We start from the raw sequence: 21,093 nt of genomic DNA, 5'->3' as shown, positions 1-21,093 counted from the left end.
CAATCATTACAGGACTGTTTTAATTCCATTCCCTTTTTGATTTAATAACTATTATACACAAACTGAACCAAGGAATTGAATTTAAAAAATGTGTAAGGAATTAAAAGGTCTCATTAATAGATTTTTTGTTTTCATAATTTCTTAATTCAAGATAGTTTTAATTCAATACTTTCTTTCATTTCATGACTATTCTACCAAAAGAAAAGGTGAAAAAATCTCCTAAAGTTAGATAAAAAAGGAAAGAATAAAAATGCACATTCCGTGCTGGCCTGCTCTGATGGGGGTGACCTCAGACGCCAAAAGAGGAAATGGAAATGCCTGTTGAAAAAGACAGGATATCAGTCGGAAATTTTGATTTAATGTAAGCAATATTTGTAGTATTTTGTGCAAAATGTAACTATTTTTATTAACAAATTAATACGAGAAAGAAATGTAATGTCTTTTATAAAAAAGTTATCCGAAAATATGGCTTTAATAAGTAAGTAAATGAACAGTTTTTAAACATTTTTAGCAGCCCATCTCCAATCCCAGTAATGACCCTGGTTCCATGCTTAAGTCTATTATAGAAATCTTAATATTATTACCTCAGATGATAAATACGTAATATCTCTAATTATATCACGGTTTTTTCTAGCTTCGGTTGAAGAACTATGGACGGACTTACTGGAGTGATTGGACTTTACATCATCAATCTCCTCAGAAATGGATTGAAGGGGCAAAACCGACTCTTCATTATCGGTAGAAGACTCCTGAAATGAACAAATTGATCATTATCATTCAATATTTATATATCATTTGGAGGAGATTATTCAAGGAATAAGGAATACTTTATACACTCTTTTTCATCCTTTATTTTTCGGACAAATTTAAGGCTTATTTTTTCTATTTCTAAAATAGTTATTAAATGAAGTATAAAATTCAAATAATTGTGTTATAAATGTCTCAAAAAATGTCTTAAAATAATTATATTTGTCAATTATAAATCTGAAATACGATTATTTTAATTCATTCCCTTTTCCTTACATAACTACTCCACTCTAAAAAAAATAGCCCTTAGTTGCTCAAAAAAAAGAGAGCTTCATTATAGAGTATTTCTTGGTTTATGGACTGTATACTTACTTCTGCTTCATAACCTTCGCGTAGGTTAAATGTGAGATCATGCTGAATATCCTCTTTAAATTGCTCTTGAAACTCTGGATAAAGTCTAAGGATCTCAATCATTCCCGGAATGTGCAGACATTTTAAATCACAATAGGTTAGTGCTCTTACATCACAACTAGACTTCACAACAACTTCTGATGAACCTCCAAGGAGTGGCGCTGGCTCCAAATGTTTTTTGATATCACAACCCACTAAATCTCCCTTACCTAGAGTAGAGGAATATCATTTGTGATATATTAAAGCACACGGTAGTAATTTGAATGGGAAAACAAAACTTATCGTATAATTAGAATATGTATCTACATACTTGTCTATAATTATTGTTAAATTGTTAATTGATAAAAATAATTATTTATGTAGATATTTTGAGCTAATAGGGAATGAGGAAACTAAAAATATATATACTATCTGTAAGGTTGTGTTTTTTTTGCAACAACACTCTCTGTCATTTTGTTTACAAACGAATGTAACTAAACAACGTTCATACAACATTAAAAATATGTACATAAGTAGGTATTACAGCTATTTATGAGTCTTTTTTTACAAGTCTGAGTAAAGTTTCGTGTAGTTTTTTATAACTCAGGCTAATTTTGCGCGGCGTTTTTTCCCCAATTCAAATCCAAACCGAGTTTAGGGTTGCCAACCGTGCCTTAAAAAACGGTATTGTCCCGTATTTAGAAAAAAAATAACCCTTCCCGTATTGAGCTGAAACGGGAGGCGCTTTGTCCCGCCATACTTGGAGTTTTAAAAAATGGTCGGTAAAATATCACCGGAAAATTAATAACAATGGGCTTTATATGAAATTTTACAGCAAACATATTCCCAAGCCATGTTCTATTGTGGGACCAATGAGCTGAATGCATATTCACACACGTGTACAATGATACAGAATACGCTCATCCCATTGGCTGAGGAGGCACTGTGGCACGTGCAGAAGATAGTGAAAAAAAAAACCAATATGGCTGACACTGACACTTATCTACGCGTGGGTCCAGCTTCAAACAGCCATTCAACTCGCACTCCTCCACCAAAAAATAATGAAAAGAATGCAAAATACAAGGAGGAATAGGATAAAACTAACATCTGGCTAAAAAATGCCCGTGAAATAATCTATAAAGCACAAGGACAGGTGAACACAATCGGGTCTGCCGAACCTGCCAATGAGGCGTCCCTTATTTATTTTTCAGAGAGTTGGCAACTCTAGTCGAGTTTGTAGTCACAGTTTAATGAGACTTATATCTGACGCGAGCCAATTATCCAGTTCCGATTCCATTATCATCATTGATACTAAAAATCAATTGATATAGAGCAGGGGAAGGCAACCTTTTAGACATGGAGTGCCAATTTCAACATTTCTAATCAATAAGTGTGCCGCTATCAACAATAATGGTAAAAAAAACCCCATACAAACTACGGGAATATGTTCTAATTTGCGCGTGCCAGTATGCCAGAAGTGGCACGCGTGCCATAGGGTTCCTACCCCTGATATAGAGTTATGGTACTCAATAGCGGCCTACAGTCCTAGTTGGGACTTTTTCAGTGCTATAGTTGGACTCTAGGAGAAAAAATATACTGATATGGCATGCGGGTTCTAGGTCCATACATACATTGAAAATGGTACTACTGGACCATTGCTCTTAACAGTTGAGTAGTCCAGATAACATATGGGCTGAAAAGTCTCGGGCCTACCATAAAAGCACGTTTTGTTCATGTTTAAAAATGGGGTTTTAAAAAATTGTTATTATGTTTTATTTTATTTGCTTTAGAGAGCGGAGTCTATACACCACTTGTCAAGCCATTGCTTAAATTGAACGGTATTCTTTCCAATCACTGCAGTGTAAACTTAAAACAGAAAATTGTTTTTGATCCATTGTTTTAGAAATAAAAAAATACCGTCCTATTTAGTACAATAACTCACAAACTAAATAACAGATTGTCATAATTTTTTTATAGGTGTCTATTGAAGGTAGATACTAACTTAAAATGAGTCGAATTAAAAAAAGGCCATCTATGTGTGAAATCCGGGACTTTTCAGCCCATGTTATATATATAGGATAAATTTCTCTTAAAAATTAATAGTTTTGAACTTATTTAGTTATGAAGAATATTTGTCAGTATCAAATCATGAGTCTTATTCAAGTTTGAATCTTGTAATTTGGAATCTGAGTCATGCATAAAATTGCATTTTAATAAGTCTTAACACGACATTACCTCACTAACATAAAAGTATACGTATTATACTGTTGTTTGCTGATGATTTCACTTCTCCTCCCCCCTTAACATTGTTATGAATGTCTTATTCAAGTTTGAATCTTGTAAGTTCGAATCCGAGTCAAGCATAAAATTGAATTTTAATAAGTCTTAACACGACATTATTGTATAATAAATCCATAGGTTGGGAAGAATGAGGATGGACGTTGTTTATTTAATAGTTGTTTGTTCACATCGCCACAAATAGTGGGGCCGTCTTGTGGCTAAGCGATTGAAGCTAATATGTATATTATTAGCTTGTTTATTAAAGAAGCTAATTAGAGTGGCGCCACTTTGCGAAAAAGATTTTTTTAGTTTGATCATATCATATTAGTTAACTGCCAACTGATTTTGTGCCTTTTTTTTTTTTGTGATTAAAAGTTGCGATGCACAACAAAAATATCGACGTGTTAAGTGCGACTCGAATCGAGTCTGAATTGAATTGGATGGGTCCTTTGACTGAATTCCTTATTAATCCTTCTACCCTTTTGCAGTTTCTTTTTCCAAAGGGAAAAGGACTGGCCATGAGTACACATATGGGTATCATATTTACACCTATATAATCTAATGAATCTTACCCAAAATGGCAACAACCATACCCTCTTGAAGAACCTCCATTGAGCCATTATATAGATAGTAAATATTATGTAGGGCATCTCCTTTGTGAATCAAAAATTCATCCGGAGCACAAAAGTTTGTTTTAATTTGTAGACTCAGAAGTTTTTTACAGCCTGCACTTGCTGTTTCAAATATAGGAAGACTCAAAATTTCTTTATGGAGGTGAAGAGAAACATCACCGCGAAGCTCTTCGGGATAGTCTTGTAATATCTAGGAAGAGACAAGCCATAAAAATGGAACAATTTGTAATAGCTAACGGTATCTTACTTGAATTGGATCGATTCCTTGATTCAAAGACCACATTGTTTGAAAATAATCTTGCATTCTTTGTTTTAAAGGTTTTGGAACAGAGTGAAGTATTGCAAAGTCCTTTAAATTCCTCCATTTCGTCTGATATAAAGACTTACGATCCCCATAGAGACGTTGAACCAAGGCAGTTACATTGCCAAATATCGTTGCGTGCATTAGTGCTAAAATATTTACACAATAATTCATATGTAATTATATATTTTAAATATCAGACTAAAAATGCATATTATTACTTATGTGTAATTCGTAAATAGTTAATTACATATCCTTATTATTAATAAACCAAGGAATACTCTAGACATTGAAAGGAAAATTATTTTGCCAGTTTTTCATCAACTAAAAGCTATTTTTTTAGAATAGTTATGAAATGAAAGAGAAGTTTGAGTTACAGGCTAAAGGAATTAAAAGAATATTATTTATTATCTATCAGAGATACCCAAACTTTTTCGGATTAAAAAAAAAAAGTTTATTTGAGACTTAAAACAAAATAAGGCCCTTAAATAAAAACTTTTTTCCCATATTGAACACAAAGTTAAAAGCCTCAAAATAAAACAAAAGTTGCTTGAAATGTTTTCACCTTTTTATTCATCCATAAAAAATTGATAAATTAGCCTCTAACAGCCCCCTTGAGGGTATTTTAATCTATAAAGGGGTAGATTTACAATCACTTAATATTTCATTTCTAATTTAATAAAACTTTGCTATTAGCTTAAAAAAAAGTAGATAAAAAAAGAAATTTCTATTTCTATTTTAAGTAATTAGAAAATTAGCAAACTTTACTTATTACTAAAAACGCTATCAATTAATCACTTGTCAAATTTTAATCTGATGGGTGCGTCCGTTCTCCAGTTTTCTTCTAAGAACGTAAACATGATATTTACAGACACGTTTTTTATTAATACAAGATTAATTATTCGGAAATAAAATTAATAGATAAATAAATAAATAATCTTTTAAGACATTGATTATACCATTTTTTTTAATTCAATTTTTTCTATCCTTTCATAAATATTAATATCAATATAAAAAGTAGCTCTCAGTTTGTCAAAAAAAGGTTGGGGAAAAAAGAGTCCATAAATTTATTCCTTGATTAAACATAATAGCAATTTAAAAAAAATATATTATGTACCTCCAATGAGCATAATAACTACAGAAAATATCTTTTCCCAGGTCGTATTTGCTGAGACGTTACCGAATCCCACAGTCGTTAATGAGGTACATGAGTAGTAAAGGGCAGTAACGTAGGCTTCTGAGTGAGGAACATAGCTCCCATTCGGAAGACCCATTCTCTCTGCCAGTAAATTGATCCAACCTATAAATAAATAATGTAGTTATTGCTATAGAACTGTTTTTTTTTACTTAAAGATTTGGTCTTTTTTATTAACCATTTGATAATAATAATATAATTAGTAATTTAATAAATAACTGGATAAATTGTATTATAAAAATATAAATAACCATTTTAGTTTAAAATTAGATATGCAGATCAGAACACGTTTCCTTTTACGAACCGTCTAGTTACAGGGGAAGATGTAAAATTATTTCATCCTTGCATTCGCTGAGTGCCTGTAAATACTTCGACTTTTTGTATCTTTAAATATGAAGGATCTTGGAGACACAAAGTAAAGCTATGGATCGGCCGTTATTATTTTTGGATTACATGTGAGAAAGAGTTGCCTTTACTTTTGACTCCTAAAACCCCAAGGGATATATTGTAAATAATCTTAATTTGACCAGAGTAGAACATTTTAAAGCCTTTTTAATAGTTACCACAGAAAGATAATTTGCTTTTAGTATTAAAATAACAAATACTATGGACAGTGATGGGATTTTGCATCTGACATACGGAGATTCAAACACTCGGAATCAGAGTGTCATTTGAAAAATTTAAAACGTTTTGTATTTTTATTAACGTTTTATGATTATTTATATCCATTTTAAACATTTCTGTGAATGCTTTTTTTATGAATAGTAGTGATTTTTTTCAATATTACTAAGGGAATAAATACTTCATACTTATTTTAAAATATTCTAAAATTGAGACAAAACTGTTTTAATGTTGTTTAAAACTCACGTATATGAATAAACATATATTGTGAATTTTTTACTTCGGGCTTAAGTATTTTATCTATTAAAAAGATGGTATCTGAGGGATATAATGGACTATAATCGTATTTTTATTATATTCGAATTTCTTATATCCGGATTCGATTCTATATTTCATTTTTAAAGCCATTAGATGAAGTTTCCTTGAGATTCTTGTTAAAGTTTGTAAATTTTATTTAATAAATATATCAAATAAGTATGTCTACAACACGTCATGTCGTTCGGCTTATTATGCAATTATTTATATAAGTAAAAACGCTTTCTTTTGTAATTTTTAATGGAATAAATAATAACAAGCTTTATTAACGTGAGTTTTCACATCCATCAGACGTGTAAACGTTACAGATTGTATAATTTTGGAAGGGACCAATGAACAATTTATTTTTTTAAAGAACTATTCATATCATAATCTTAACAATTTACTATTTCAAAAAGAGAAGTTATGTTGTAAAAAATATTTCTTGTTTGTAGAAGCGTAATGTATTTTGGACGCGTAATTGTTATGTAACAGTAGTTTGAGTGAGTTGATGTAAGTGTTTTTGTGAAACGAGCTGTTATTAAATATTTTTTTTGAAAGTGTAAGCTTTAAATAGATTCAAACAAATATGTTGTGTTAAAATTTTATTAGTCTAAGTCAATCCAACTAGGGGTAATTGATCAAAAACAAAAAGTTTCTTGATAATAATTATTTTGCTGAGAAAAACACCGATTAGTATTTGGACGCATTACAGAGATAGGAACGTCACTGGGAGAAGTGTGTCGAGTTACAAGGAGACTATGTTGAAAAATAAATATTCATACACAATGTCTTGTATCTTAGTTAGGTCGGACATTTTTCAGACCATCCTCGTATATAGGTAAATCCAAAAAAAAATTAAATGAATGCTATCTATGTACCTGGCCAAACGTCTTCCGAAACATTTGTTGAAGGATTCTCCAGCTGCTCTATCTCTCCAATGACAAACCAAATACATGCCATCCAATGCGCAAGGAGAGCAAAAGTCATCATGAGGAGTGTTAATATTACCGCTGAATATTGTGAATACCTAAGGAGATGAATTAACGACTAAAAAATAAATAAAAATAAAATTTTTATGGTTGCTCACCGGTCCATTTTTTGTAAGAGCCGTAATAAACGCAAAAGTCTTGTTAATTTAAGGAGATGAATCGAAGTGAAGGACTCTGATTCCTGGATGATATAATATGTGTGTCTACAATTAGGTGCTTCTTGAATGAACTTTTAACTTACTGTATCAGTGATGAGCTCAAGGGCATCAAAGGGTAAGGCGGCAATAAGATCCAAGAGGAACCATCCTTTTAGGTAATTAAATGCAATGCTTTTGGAACTAGAGACAACCTCTCCCTTCTTATTGACAAAGGTGGTGCGAAAATTTAAAATAATATCTGAAAGGAAATATAGAATTTATCCTATTTTAATATTATGCATTGAGATGTAAGTAAATAAAAATTCCAACTACATGCAAAAGAATATTTTTAGTTGGTAATCTGCATGACTCCCTCACTCAAGGGCTTAAAGTGCTGTTGGAGGGTATGAAAATTTTTAAGCAAAAAAACGCTATAACTATGTGAATTTGTATTAATGACTTAATTTATTTTTGTCTTACTTACAGGCAGTGCATATTTTTACTACTCGCAAGCATAACAGAGAGTACTTTAAAGTATTCTCGGCTTTGTTTACATATATAGATATTTTCTTTATCTCATTGGCTGTAAGTTGAACAATGATATGACAGGATCTGGGAATATGAAAAGTGAATCTTAATATTCCTTTAGATCAGGGATTCTCAACCTTTTTTTTAGTAATGTACGACTTGTAAAATATTTATTTAACCGAAGTACCTCCTTACCAACACAAAACATTTTTTACTTCAGTGACAAGGGGGTCCACAGGATTATATAAATATATATATATATATTTTTTTTTTTTTTTGGGGGAGCAGGAAGGGACTTTGTTTTATACATTTTTTTTTAAATTTATCCAAAATATTAAATTTATTTGGAAAAAATTCAAAAATCCACAGCTATATATAACAATAAAATTTTGGGAAAAAAGTTTCATAAATCCATATCTTTTTTTAAAAAATTTAGTATTGCGCAAAGAAAATTCAAAATCCACAGCTGTTTTTAGGAGAAAAATTTAAAAATCCATAGTTATGCATTAAAAATTAAATTTCAAATATTAAATTTTTAGGAGAAAAATTTAAAAATCCATAGTTATGCATAAAAAATTAAATTTCAATTTTTTAGTAAAAAACCAAATATTCCATCCATAATTTGGGGTGGGGGCGGTTACAGCCCTTACAACCCACCCCTGCGGACACCTTTAGTTATTTACCATTTGAAAATATTCTCAAAATCTCAAGTACCCCTTGGATTGCCTCCAAGTACCCTAAGGGGTATGCATACCCCCATTTAAAAAGCACAGTTCTAGATTAAGCAGGTTGCTAACTGATATTACCGGAATCTATTTTTTTTTTACAACTCTACAGTCAAATAATAAGAGTAATTTATGATTAATCATTGTAAAAGTTGAGTTTAAAGAAAATTTACAATTGGTACGATTACAAGAATCAAAAGTGTTTATTATTTATTGTCAATAAGAAGTAGCACATAGAATGAAACAAAGTAGGCAGATATCCACTTCAGGCCTGCTCACTCACCTCCACAACATGCAAATCAGGGAACAGCTGAGGTAATTGGTGTTCTTCAATTTATAGAAAGTTTCTACTACGTGTGTTTCTACACTTTTGTGGAATAACTATCTATTAGTGTTGCATTAGCACAGTTCCTTGAGGCTGATAATTAAATCTAATGTGAATGTGGCTCTATGACTCATTTTCTAAATTTATAACCTTGGAGTATTTAGTTTAATGTTTAGAATTTATTATCAGAAACTCAAATTTTGAACCCTTGTTATAAAAAAATAGTTTAATTTACGAGTAAAATAGGATTAATCAGTGTTTAAAGTCAAAGATTAGCTAAGAAGGCAAGTTGACTCATCGCTAATTGGGGGCAAAAAACAAAAGAAAAAACGAAGAAAACTATTATGATTATAAATATCAATTTGTGATGTCAACGTAAGTTAAATTTAATTCTTTTAGGAAGTTTATTTAATTTAGATACTGATAATTTGCTTATTAATTTATCCAATTATTTAAAAAAATTATAATTTTGGTTAGATTACATTTAGTTTCAATTATATCAATAAATACAAGTATTTCTCGATAATCTCTACCAAGTCACTTTCTCCGTCAATCAAATAAGTTAACTTCAACAATATACAATCAAATTGATATTAAAGCTAAAGTAAACGAACTATGGCAAAATTGATGTCAAAAGTTGCATATTGTTTATGAGCTTTAGAAAAGAACATCATCTCAGATATCAATATAAATTGCCTTAATTTTCATGTATATACTCATTTTACTTCAAAATATGGCTTTGAATCGTAACCATACTCTAAAAACGTGATATTTAAAAAAGGGCTCTAAAGGGCAAATCTATAACTGTTGTAGGTTACAATGGTCATTTTCATACTTAAATAACAATGCTAAATGTGGGATTTAGGAGTTGACCTGAAATTTGTAGCATAGTGTTATTTTTTTACTCTAAAGAAGTATTACAAGGTGTTAAAATCAAATTCAATTTTAGCCCTATTTTTCGGATGCAAAAACATAGTTTAAGAACTCTAAAATAAATAATTTGTAATTTGTGGCCAATCCTTTCTTTGTGACCTTTGATCTTTTTATATCCTTAAGACTGTACTTTATAAGCTTAAAATTTTATTTAACTATTACTTTTAGCATTAAAGGCTTAATGATTACGACATTCGGAGGTTTCTTTTGATTACTTTGAAAATAGATTATAAAAAAAATGCATTCATGGGTGAAAAAGTAATTTTCAGAGTAGGGGGGAGGGGTTTACCGGAAATTATTTTTTCTTTTTTTAGAGTGGTTAAAAGATGTTTTTGCATCCGAAAAGTTGGGCTAAAATTACCAAATAAATTACCCCGTAACACTGAGTTATAAGATCTTAAAGATACAGAAATGAGCATTTTGATGAAGGGTTTCATTAGGGGTACCTCGTAAACCAAAACAATGATAGGCAAGTATAATACGTCCTTGAAAAGCTATTAAATAGCTTATGTTAGTTTAAAAAAAAAAGTCACACTTTTTAAATACTGTATTGAAGATAACTTAATAAATATTTAATATTTTAAATTCTAGAAGGATTTTTATCTATTGCTATTACCTTCAATTTTTAACTATATAGTCATTTCATTTCGAAATATGTCTCTGAATCGTAACTGTACTCTTAAAACTTGATTTAAAAAATAAATTAAAGGCCAAAACTATAGTGGTTGAAGGTTACAATGGTCATTTTATGGTTGTACTGCGTAAATACCAATAATAAATGTAGGCTTTAGGAGGTGCGAGTTCGAAGACCTGAATTCTGTTGCATTGTGTTATATTTTACTTATAAGAGGTATGTTCGTTGAAACATTAGTTTCTGATTTTACTATATGAATGAAGTTACTATTTTTATAAATCACACCAATACTCCTGATTCCAAAGCTTTTCTACTCGACACTTTTTTTAAAGATTTAAATGTGTTTTATTTTTAGATGGGTAAAATTTCAAAAAAAGTAAAAGATCAAAAATCAAACATAAGTTATATTAAGCTAAATAATAGCTTATATTGATAGTGTATTTTACTTGCCTATAATTGTTTTGATTTACGAGATATCACCAATCAAATATTCATCAAAATGCTAATTTCTTCTTTTTTAAGACCTTAGAACTGAAAATTAATTGAATTACAGATTCAAAGTTTCATTTTTAAGCTGTTCTACTATGAACAATACCCCAAACCAAATTTGAGTCAAATCTGTTTCCTCGTGAATTAACTCACTAAGGTTATCAAAAAATTGTGATTAGAAATGGTCCTAAGAATATTTTCCTTTCCCAATGTTAAAAGTTAATTAACTCAACTTAACCTACAAAAAACTATATATGTCATGAAATAACAAAAAAATCGGCAGCAGCTCAGGACAGTATGTAACCAACAGTCATGTCTGGGAAAAGAGGTATCTTTAACTATTGATAACTCATGCTTTACTGTAAAGTAGTGATGAGACGACTAATAAGAATTGTGTGTTTTTTCTGGATTCGGAAAATGATATTTAATTTACAATACTGATTCTAATTCATTACGGGTATTTAAGTATTTATTATTTTTTAAAGTTATAAAAAAATTGACCCATGTGCTTTTTCTAAAAAATTTTTTATTTGAAATTTAATTTTTCAAATTTTTTTCCCAAAAATTAAATTTTTTATTTATTTTTCCAAAAAATTAAATCTTTTATTTATTTTTCCAAAAAATTAAATTTTTTATTTATTTTTCCAAAAAATTAAATATTTTGTGAATAACTATGAACTTTTCATTTTTTGTCAAAATTTAATGCTTGAATTATTTTTTTCAAAATTATTATGTAAGAAATGTGAATTTTGGATTTTTTTTTCAAACAATGTTATTTATGTGAGAACAGCTGGAGATTTTTGATTTTTTTTACAAAAAAATTTAATATTTGAATGTTTTTCTAAAAAATGTTACTTTTTTGTAAACACCTGTGTATTTAGGAAATTTTTCTCCCAAAAATATAATTTTTGAGAATAAGCATGGGTTTATAAATTTTTTTACAAAAAATTAAATTTTTTGGGAATAGTTGTGACTTTTGAAAAAATTTTAAATAATAAATTTTTAATTTTTTTTTCAAAACCTTCCCCCGAAATATAATCCTGCGGACCCTTTATAGCAAAATGGTATTTTTTATTATTATTTAAAATATGTAAGAATTGGAATCGCCATTGGGAATTTTTACTAGAATCGCATTGGAAGAATCATATTTTTTTGGAATTGTCCCACACTACTTTAAAGTAACCATTATGATATGCATTATCCTAATTGATTTGTTTCGAATCCAAGATACGTAATATATTTATCTAATAAGTTGATTTCATTTAAAGTACTATTCAATTACTTGTATGAGTATAAAATGACGTGAACACAAGTATAAAATATCATACAAAATATTAAATTCCTTACCAAGAAGAAAAATGGCTTCCACCACAACATCATAATTCCTTGCTAATGAGTCCAACAAGGTATCAGCTGACGTCATATTGAAGCCCAGGGAAAAATTTCTCCTCTCACTCTGATTCCATCGTTCTTCAAAAAGTGATTTATTCTGAATGACGATGTACCCGTAATTCTTACTTTTAAAAGCGGCGTTGTAGGGGACAATGATGGCCACATAAATAGTCGCACAAAGTACGATGACATCCCAACAGGCCTTGATGACTCCATAATGACTCAAGACACAACGAGGTTTCTTTACAACGGAGGTTTTGTACTCAGGAAGAGGTTGAATGTTGGTTGAGGGAGGACTCAGTAGAGACGAATTAAGCTTATTATGAATTTTTTTGGATTTGTCAGTTTTATAATGACCAGAGAGTTGATACAAAACGGCACGGCTTCTTCGACGACCATAGTTGTAGTTAGGTGGGGCTTCGGGGTCCATATTGGAGGGTAGTAAATGATTTTCAACAGAGTTTGAGGATTCATACGAGTCTTCGAGGTCATTGGATAAACCCGTTTGATTGATGCCTGGAACGTTGAGGGTATTGTATCCGGGGTGAATTGTGGCACATCGTGGAGGAGGAATTTCTTTATGTGAGGCAAGGAAGAGGACGACTTGACGTTTTTCATTCTTGATGGGAACAATGTCGAGTAAGCACCAGAAGGATGTGCCTATGTTAAGAATTATATTAATTTAGAAAAGAAATAAATATTGCTTGAGGACATTTGTCTTGAAAATAAATGTTACTTTAAAATTATATATTATTTCTAAAAATATAGAAAAATACTTCCCTTGAGGATACAAAGATTCATAAATGATATATTTGATATTTATTATAAAATGCAATATGATAATATAATTTAAATGAATGAAAACAGAAATAGAAAATTCATGAGACAATTTTATGCTATTTACTGCCGAGATAAAGAATAATTACGTCGTTCTGGATCCACAGCTCATACCCGAAAACCCTCTCGTATAAAAATATGTACAGAAAATAATTTATTTTATAGCCCATTTCTAATTTTTAGAAATACTTTGTTTGTTACAAATTGAACCACAGTTTTAGAAAATGTGCTATTTAAAATTTTTGTGTACACTGCATTCATTAAAAAAAAGTAAAAATAAGGGACTCCATATCTCATGATCCAAAAACTAAAGGAGATCTGTTTGGGGTCAACATAAAAACAGGCTAGGATAAAAAAAACCATTTTTCCTTTTCTAACTATTTTATTTGACATAAAAAGACCAAATAATTTTTTACAAGCTATTATGCACACTTATATAAGCAAAATATAATTTGACTTTAAATCAATCTGGATTACTTTAGGATAAATATTTTAAAAAAATAGGTTGGTTTATTAAAAGTAGGGACTATTCCGGTTAATAAACAATAAAAAACAAACTTTCAGTAGTTGTCAGTATGGAGGCGAAAAGGCAAAGGGTGACTCATTGACTCCACACCCAAATGAGTGTGGTGGAGATCATGAAGGTCGTGGGGTGCTCCTGCAGTCTTGTTCACAGGATTAAATGTATGGTGACTTCAAGTCAGAGCCCTGAGAGTTTCTCTGGCATCAGTAGACGCCAGATAATCGGAATCATGGAGGAAGTGGACAATACAATCACCAGAAGTCCAGCCAAGTATATGAGGCAGCATGCTAAGGCTATTAATGCCAGTGATTGGACTGTGAGGAGGTATGCAAAGGATTTGGTAAAGTCTCTTAAGTACGACGATATCGGCTATTGCTTTCAAAAGCAACCAAAGCTAACCTGGTCAAGAGAGGCTAGAAATTGCCAATATGGTTAAATTTTAATGGACAAACAGGCTACCCTCCTCCCTAGACTATGTCCCTGTCGACTATGCCATTTGGGGTGTAGTAGAGAAGGGAGCCTGTGCTACCCCTTACCGATATTTGGATGCTATCCAAGTTTCTGCCAGTAGCAGTGGGTGGTCATGCCTAATGTCTTTATCAAGAAGTGCTGCAGTGCCTTTAGGGCCAGATTGGAGGCCATTGTAATAGCCAAATGAAATGAGTCAATTTCCCTTTCATAACTAAGAAATCAAATAGCTATACTTCAAATGAATTTCTGTAACTTAAAAATTATAACAAAACTGAGGCATTAATCCTTTCTGAACAAAATTCTAAAAAAAATGTAATTTTTTTTACATTTAAATAGTATTTACTCAAGATTTATCATGAAGTATAATCCCATTTTAGAAATTAATATCCTTTTTTTTTAGAGAATAGTTGTATTGTATAATAAATCTCTTTATTTTTTCAATGTAATTTTGATCCCACCAAAAATAAAAATAAATTTTTATCGCTTTCTAAAGCACGTCATTACCTTCATTGTACCTTACTACCTTTGCTTAAAAAAGAAACAAAAATAGGAACACATTCTATTGTTATGACAAAATATTTCCATGATCCATTCATACACCTGTAATCTCCACCTGGGCAGATACAGAGTCAATGGTATCCATTTAATCAAGTACATACCAGCCTTGTTGGAATAGGCAATAGTTTATTTTTATATCCTTTGCATTTGGAAATAAGATATCCAATCTCTAAGTTTTCTTTTTATGTCAAAAATGTTACTGCTGGTCAATCCTTGCCGCTTAGTTCCTCCCCGTAATTGTCACGGATCAAACACTCTACCATTTGAACAACAAAAGATACTTTTTTGCAAAAATAAAGGAAATGGAATAAGGTCTTGATGTTTTCTTTACAGAAGGAACACATTTCGGGTTTTGTGTTGGAGGAGGAAATTTTGGTGATTCGCTCAACTGCACCAACAGGTCCATGGGGATCAAGTGAGCTTGGAGGTCAAATACTGGTTACGAAAAAGACAATAAAAATTCTTACAACCAGGTCAACGTTTGCTTTGCAGTATGGAATGGAGCCGAGTCATAATCACCTCTAAAACTCTTCTAGTTCCTTCTTGACCCTCCAGACAAAGGATCTGTCCACTGTCCAAGTTTAAGAACTTTACAATCTCAACATTGTCTCGTCCGGCGCAGGTCTTAACAAGGACACTCTGCCTTTTCCACGATTGTGGAATAAGTATTTCGTTGATCGATGCCATTTTTGTAAGTGACGCTAAACATTTCTGGCTAGCCGCCAAAGCAACAAAGTTCTACCTTTGCATACACCCAAAGCTCATTCTTATATATTGGTAAAAAAGTATTCAATTTCTTCATTGATGCTTAGGTATGGTGTCATTTGTAACAACTAATAGGGAGAAATAAAGTTAATTGAAGTACTCGTGTTAGGATTTGAATGATAGTAACTGAGGGTTAATAATGATTGGTAATTGTTCACAGATTAACAATATATAATTTAAATTCAATCAATCGACGATCTGCATATTGTTAAGCATAAAAGAAGGGGGGAAATCGACAGCAGTCAACAAAATCCTTAGTAAACATTGTCGTAAAAGGCGTGAAGGGACGAAAGTATAAGAAAAATACTTTATAAATAAATAATCTTTTGTATACATTTTGAAAAATGAGGAGGAGATTAACTTAAAAGTTTTTACTATAACGAGTATTATATAAACAAATATAAAAGATTGAAAAACATGATTGAATGCAAATGGGTACAATATGGGTACCTATGCTTTGTATTATGCATAGCCCATTTTTCAAAGTTATTTACCTACTACAAAAAGTAAAGATTTATGAACATCCATTACAATGATTTATAAAAGAAATTCATTTCATTGCTTGTTCAAAAAAATTCCATTTCGAAGGTATAAATAAAAAGTTTTAATAAAGTTTATTTTTCGTTACTTTTACTACGAAATAATAGTTAAGTAGATTTGAATTTTTTTTTTTGTTACATTTTTTCCCATTTGTATTATCAAGATAATAAAATGTTATAAAATTGTTTTATAAGAGTGTTGTTGTTTAAAGTTAAATCAAGTACACTATGCAACAGGATTTCCGTCCGCCTGCTAAAACACAAATTTATTTGGAAGCTAATATTTTTTCAATTGCTTCATATTATAGCTAATACTGAAGAAAAAACTTTAGAGTAAAGCTTACAAAGATTTGATGTATAAAAAAATGAAGCTGTTTGTCTAAAAACGTACAGCTGTCACGTACAGGTAGGACGCTGTTTTTTTTTTTGGCGGGTAGCCAGAAGTATATAGCATCAGTTAAATGAGGGCATCGAAAAACGAAGTATTTAATCCACAACCGTGGAGAAGGTAAAGTGTCCTTGATGTCGATCCAAAGACAATGTTAAGATTGCAAACTTTTTAAACCTGGACAGGTCCTATGTCTGGAGCGTCAGGAAGGAACAGCAAAGCGTGGTGATCATACCACAAGAACGATATTTTTTTATGCAGAGAATTTACTATTTATTACAGATTAAATGATTTAATCGACTTATTTATAGAACACAGGACCTTTTTGATGTTGTAAACTGTGCCAAAGTAACGCCAATAATGTCTGCAGCCGTTTTTCGGGCAACTTGTACGCGGGGAAAACCAGACACATGTTTTCTTTTTTGTTCTTATTCAGACATTTTTCAGATTAATTGAACTTCATGACCATAAACCAAAAACTGAATATCGGAACTCTAAAATGTTTTTTTTTAGACAACCTTCTTAGATGAATATTCACAGAGATGTTGAGCTTTTATTAAATGCTAAGTTTAAATGGGTATATGATGAACAAGCTAATTAGGGGTAAAATATCAAGGAATCAAGGGAAAATAGGATTATGGAATCTTCAAAAAGAAACTCTTATATGTAGCAATGTAAATTGTGTGTACTTTTTAGCTAGCCCGTTTTTTTTTGTTTTAAACTGCTCATATGAAGAATAAATTTTCTATTCTTCAGCTGTTGTCATGATTATTTAACTCCTGAGTAGTGAACTTCTTTTCCTACTAAATTCAAAGCCTGACAAAGGATGAGGAGTAACCTTAATAATATGTTGCAGAGTTATAATTGTAAGTCCTTGTTGTACTCAGAGTAGGAGGAGTTTCAACATCGGAGTAATTCTTGACAATGTCCTCCTTCCCCTTCTCTTTTGTTACAACTGATTGTAGCTGATCGAATGAAACGTCATTTCAGCTATCTGCTCTTTTACAAAATATTTTACAAATTGAAAAATTTATCATGTTCATTTTCGGTTTCTTTTTTTAACAAGCCCAAAATACACGCAATTTTCATCACTACTAATATGTACCTAATTTTTTCCTAATTTATTTCCTTTAAATATATAATACCTATTATAAAATAGCATTATTCATATTTTAATCTTTTCTTTTAGACTTTATAGTAAAAAATAAATTAAAAATTCCCCTGATTTTCACAACAAAATGATCAAACTTTGTAAAACCTGGATTCAATTAAGATTTAATGCACACTACATACAGATTATCACCCTAACGTATATACTGTGAATTACTAAATAATACAATATCCGAGGACAAAGATAAATTTACAAAATGAAGAGTTTCTTATAATCTTATTTAGATGAAAAATTATTATTTATTTAAGATGTGTCACAAAAGACAGCAATCAAGTGCTTTCATCCATTGAATCACTTCCTTTTAGTGATTCTTACATAATAAATCATGATAAGGATTATCAAGGATTGATAAGAGACTATATACTATTTACCTATATTTTCTCAACAATATATATATATATATATGATACAGGGTTATCAAAATCACCAGCCCGGTGTCCCGGGGATATCTATAGATACGTAAATAAAAGCCATAGTTTGAACAGTTTCTGACCTCGACGTAAAGATGGAAGCACTCTTAAATAAAAGCTATTCACATCTATGTAGTATCTGTTGATAGTTACTCAACAAAGTTTCAGCCATTTTGCACAACAAATATTTAATGGCAGCTAGATACTCAATTTTGTCCATTTTCCCAGAAACGATGAACCAGTTATCAATGGTTATTTTTTTTAACCTAATAATCTCAATAACTTTTTTGGTTTTGGACGTACAATAAAAATCTTAGTAGGTTTGTGTTGCTTTTTACAATGCAAATATATGACATTAACTACTTTTTGGAATTTTCTCCGCGAATTTCCATGTGGCAATTTTTTAACAGTTTAAAAGATGGACTTCTCATCTAGACAAAATGTTTCATGCATATATGCTGGTATGTTATTAAGAGTTTATAATACAATTTGTTTCCACATTCATTATAATAAATTGCATATAATATACAGGGGCTATATTACCCATAATGCCTGTAAGAATATCCTAATGCTCACCCGCTCTGAAGGGGCCTAAACATTAAGACGAAATAGAATTGACCATTGACAATGCAATTTCTGGTTCCCGTCTTTTCCCAAGCAACACCGATTAGCCCTTCCCTAGTATGATATAATATGTATACTCTGGCCCACGAGTTGTACAAGTGAACTTTTGGGCCCCGACGTAGATTAAATTTCTTTGTTGCTGCTTTCCTGAGCATCAAAGAACCCTTCTAAGTTCTCAAAATACAGCTCGATCTACGGGTAGGGCAGGTGAACTGCTGGGTCAACAGGAAAGTTAAATTATTCTGCCACTGGTTCTCTGAACATAAATGTCACTGTGTAATATGCTTGGGTTGGATGTAATATGACATATTAGATTACTCATAGATTTCGTGACGGTGGAATTGATGAGCCGGATGTATTATTGGATATTAAATGAGGTCTTTCACAATAATATTGTCTAGCAATAAAATTACTCACAATTATATTGTTAACAATGATGTTGCTTCACGATGATATTTCCCTCAACAATTTTGTCTCACAATGTTTATTACACCACAACTATACCATGGAACGATTTTATCTTTAACCTATTTAACAGAATCATTTTACAGGGATCCGTTATATATAAATTGGGAACAAAAAATTGAAAAATATTGGTTTTTTGGTACTTTTGGCTTGAGATTGATTCTAATATAAATATAAGAATACTTGTAATTCGATTAATATAATTGAAGCATTTGTTTTGTGGTGACTACGTTAATATGGAGGATTCTAAGAACAAATTAATTAGTGTTGGATTTTGGTCTGAAATCATAGACCGGTCTGAGACTGTTATATCTTTTGTTGCTCAAAAAAAGCTCGGTCTGTACCGTTCTAATATAAAAATTCTATATAAAACCTTGATTTTTATAGCCATCATCTACAGCTCTTTATAGACTATAATTGTTGTAAAGGTACATCCTAGATTAAAAACAAAAGTTCCAGCAACCATAAATAACTTATGGCAAATTTTTTAATTTAAAATGGTGGTCATTGGTCATACCTAGGGATGTTAACTTCATTTTCTATTACATTCCGTTATTAACAAAATCAGATTGAACATTTGTGAGTGTTGATATACAAGATCTAGATTAACTTTGAGGATTTGTTGCAGTTATAATTTTAAGTCTTCGTTGGACTCCGAGTAGAATGGAGAACCGACATCAGAGTAATTCATACCAATATCTTTGCTAATTTCCTTCGCCCCTCATCCCTTGTACCAGATGGTTTTAGCTGCTCTAAGTAAACGTCATGAAAGCTAAGCTACTCTCCTTCAAAATATTTTTAAATTGTTCATTTTTTCCTTTTTCAATACCCTCAAAATGCTACCGATTATCATCAGTAGCCTTATTCCATGGGGACTGTACGATCATATTAGTAGAGATTGTATTTATTCCCAAAAGAGTAAAAAGCTCTTATTGTAAATTGAATTAAAAAACCTTCAAAAACAAGAAGTATGTAACAAATACGGGTAGTTCTTTGACTTTGAATGTTGTATGATATAATAATATTAAAAAAAATCAATTTTTGTATTTTTGAATATATTTATTTCCCTTTTGAATATAATCTAATTCATTCGTAGGGGATTTTAAAGTTTTTAGCATTTAAACTTTGATAAATTTCTGCTTCAACAGAATTAAAATCAAATCAATATTGCTGCTGAATTAAAACTGTTACACCCAAATTCTGTTTTTTTGACATGAAAGCTATATTATATACACTTCAAGTTAACTAGATTGGCGCGTAAAAACAACACCCTTATAATATATTGGTTTTCAGCACATATTTCAAATTAGCATACCATTTTTTGGTATAAACTAATTTTCATTTGGATTACTAGGTTTTTCCTTACACAAAATTGACTCAAACTTATATAATTGAAATCATTTTTTTTTTCAAAAGCAGATTTGATACGAAAAAACTGATTATATATTCGTCATCAGCACATCAATTACTAATAGAATCAAATAGGGAATTTATAGGATATTTTTTTTCTGTTGAATTGAGTAGTTCAAACTTCAATCATACGGAATTTCTATAGATGAACTATTCTTTAGCCCAGGATGTCCAACCTTTTAATATATAGGGCTGCATTGGTATTTGAAACACTTTAATGGGGCACATAACCTATTAAATTAAATTTCATGAAAAATGTCTTCATAAAATAAAACTATTAAAAGCATATCTATTTCAAATATAGACCAAATATAAAA

The 21,093-nt window shown here is 30.7% G+C and overlaps 1 protein-coding gene across 1 annotated transcript in view; it reads right to left on the bottom strand.

Moving 5' to 3' along the window:
• Positions 1–21,093, bottom strand: part of Elk (Eag-like K[+] channel) — a 136,892-nt gene that overhangs the window by 6,875 nt on the left and 108,924 nt on the right. The window contains exons 4-12 of the mRNA XM_040709401.2: positions 12,571–13,275; positions 7,694–7,848; positions 7,551–7,633; positions 7,342–7,490; positions 5,468–5,650; positions 4,297–4,499; positions 3,990–4,239; positions 1,120–1,367; positions 585–749 (exon numbers count right to left, since the gene is read on the bottom strand). Of these exons, the coding sequence (XP_040565335.1) occupies positions 585–749; positions 1,120–1,367; positions 3,990–4,239; positions 4,297–4,499; positions 5,468–5,650; positions 7,342–7,490; positions 7,551–7,633; positions 7,694–7,848; positions 12,571–13,275 (2,141 nt within the window). The remainder of the gene's footprint in view (positions 1–584; positions 750–1,119; positions 1,368–3,989; positions 4,240–4,296; positions 4,500–5,467; positions 5,651–7,341; positions 7,491–7,550; positions 7,634–7,693; positions 7,849–12,570; positions 13,276–21,093) is intronic.

This window comes from Lepeophtheirus salmonis, chromosome 3 (assembly GCF_016086655.4).
Source record: "Lepeophtheirus salmonis chromosome 3, UVic_Lsal_1.4, whole genome shotgun sequence".
Taxonomy (NCBI): Eukaryota; Metazoa; Arthropoda; class Copepoda; order Siphonostomatoida; family Caligidae; genus Lepeophtheirus; species Lepeophtheirus salmonis.
The sequence above is the reverse complement of the archived record's forward strand: the minus strand, read 5'-3'. Positions and strand labels throughout refer to the sequence as shown.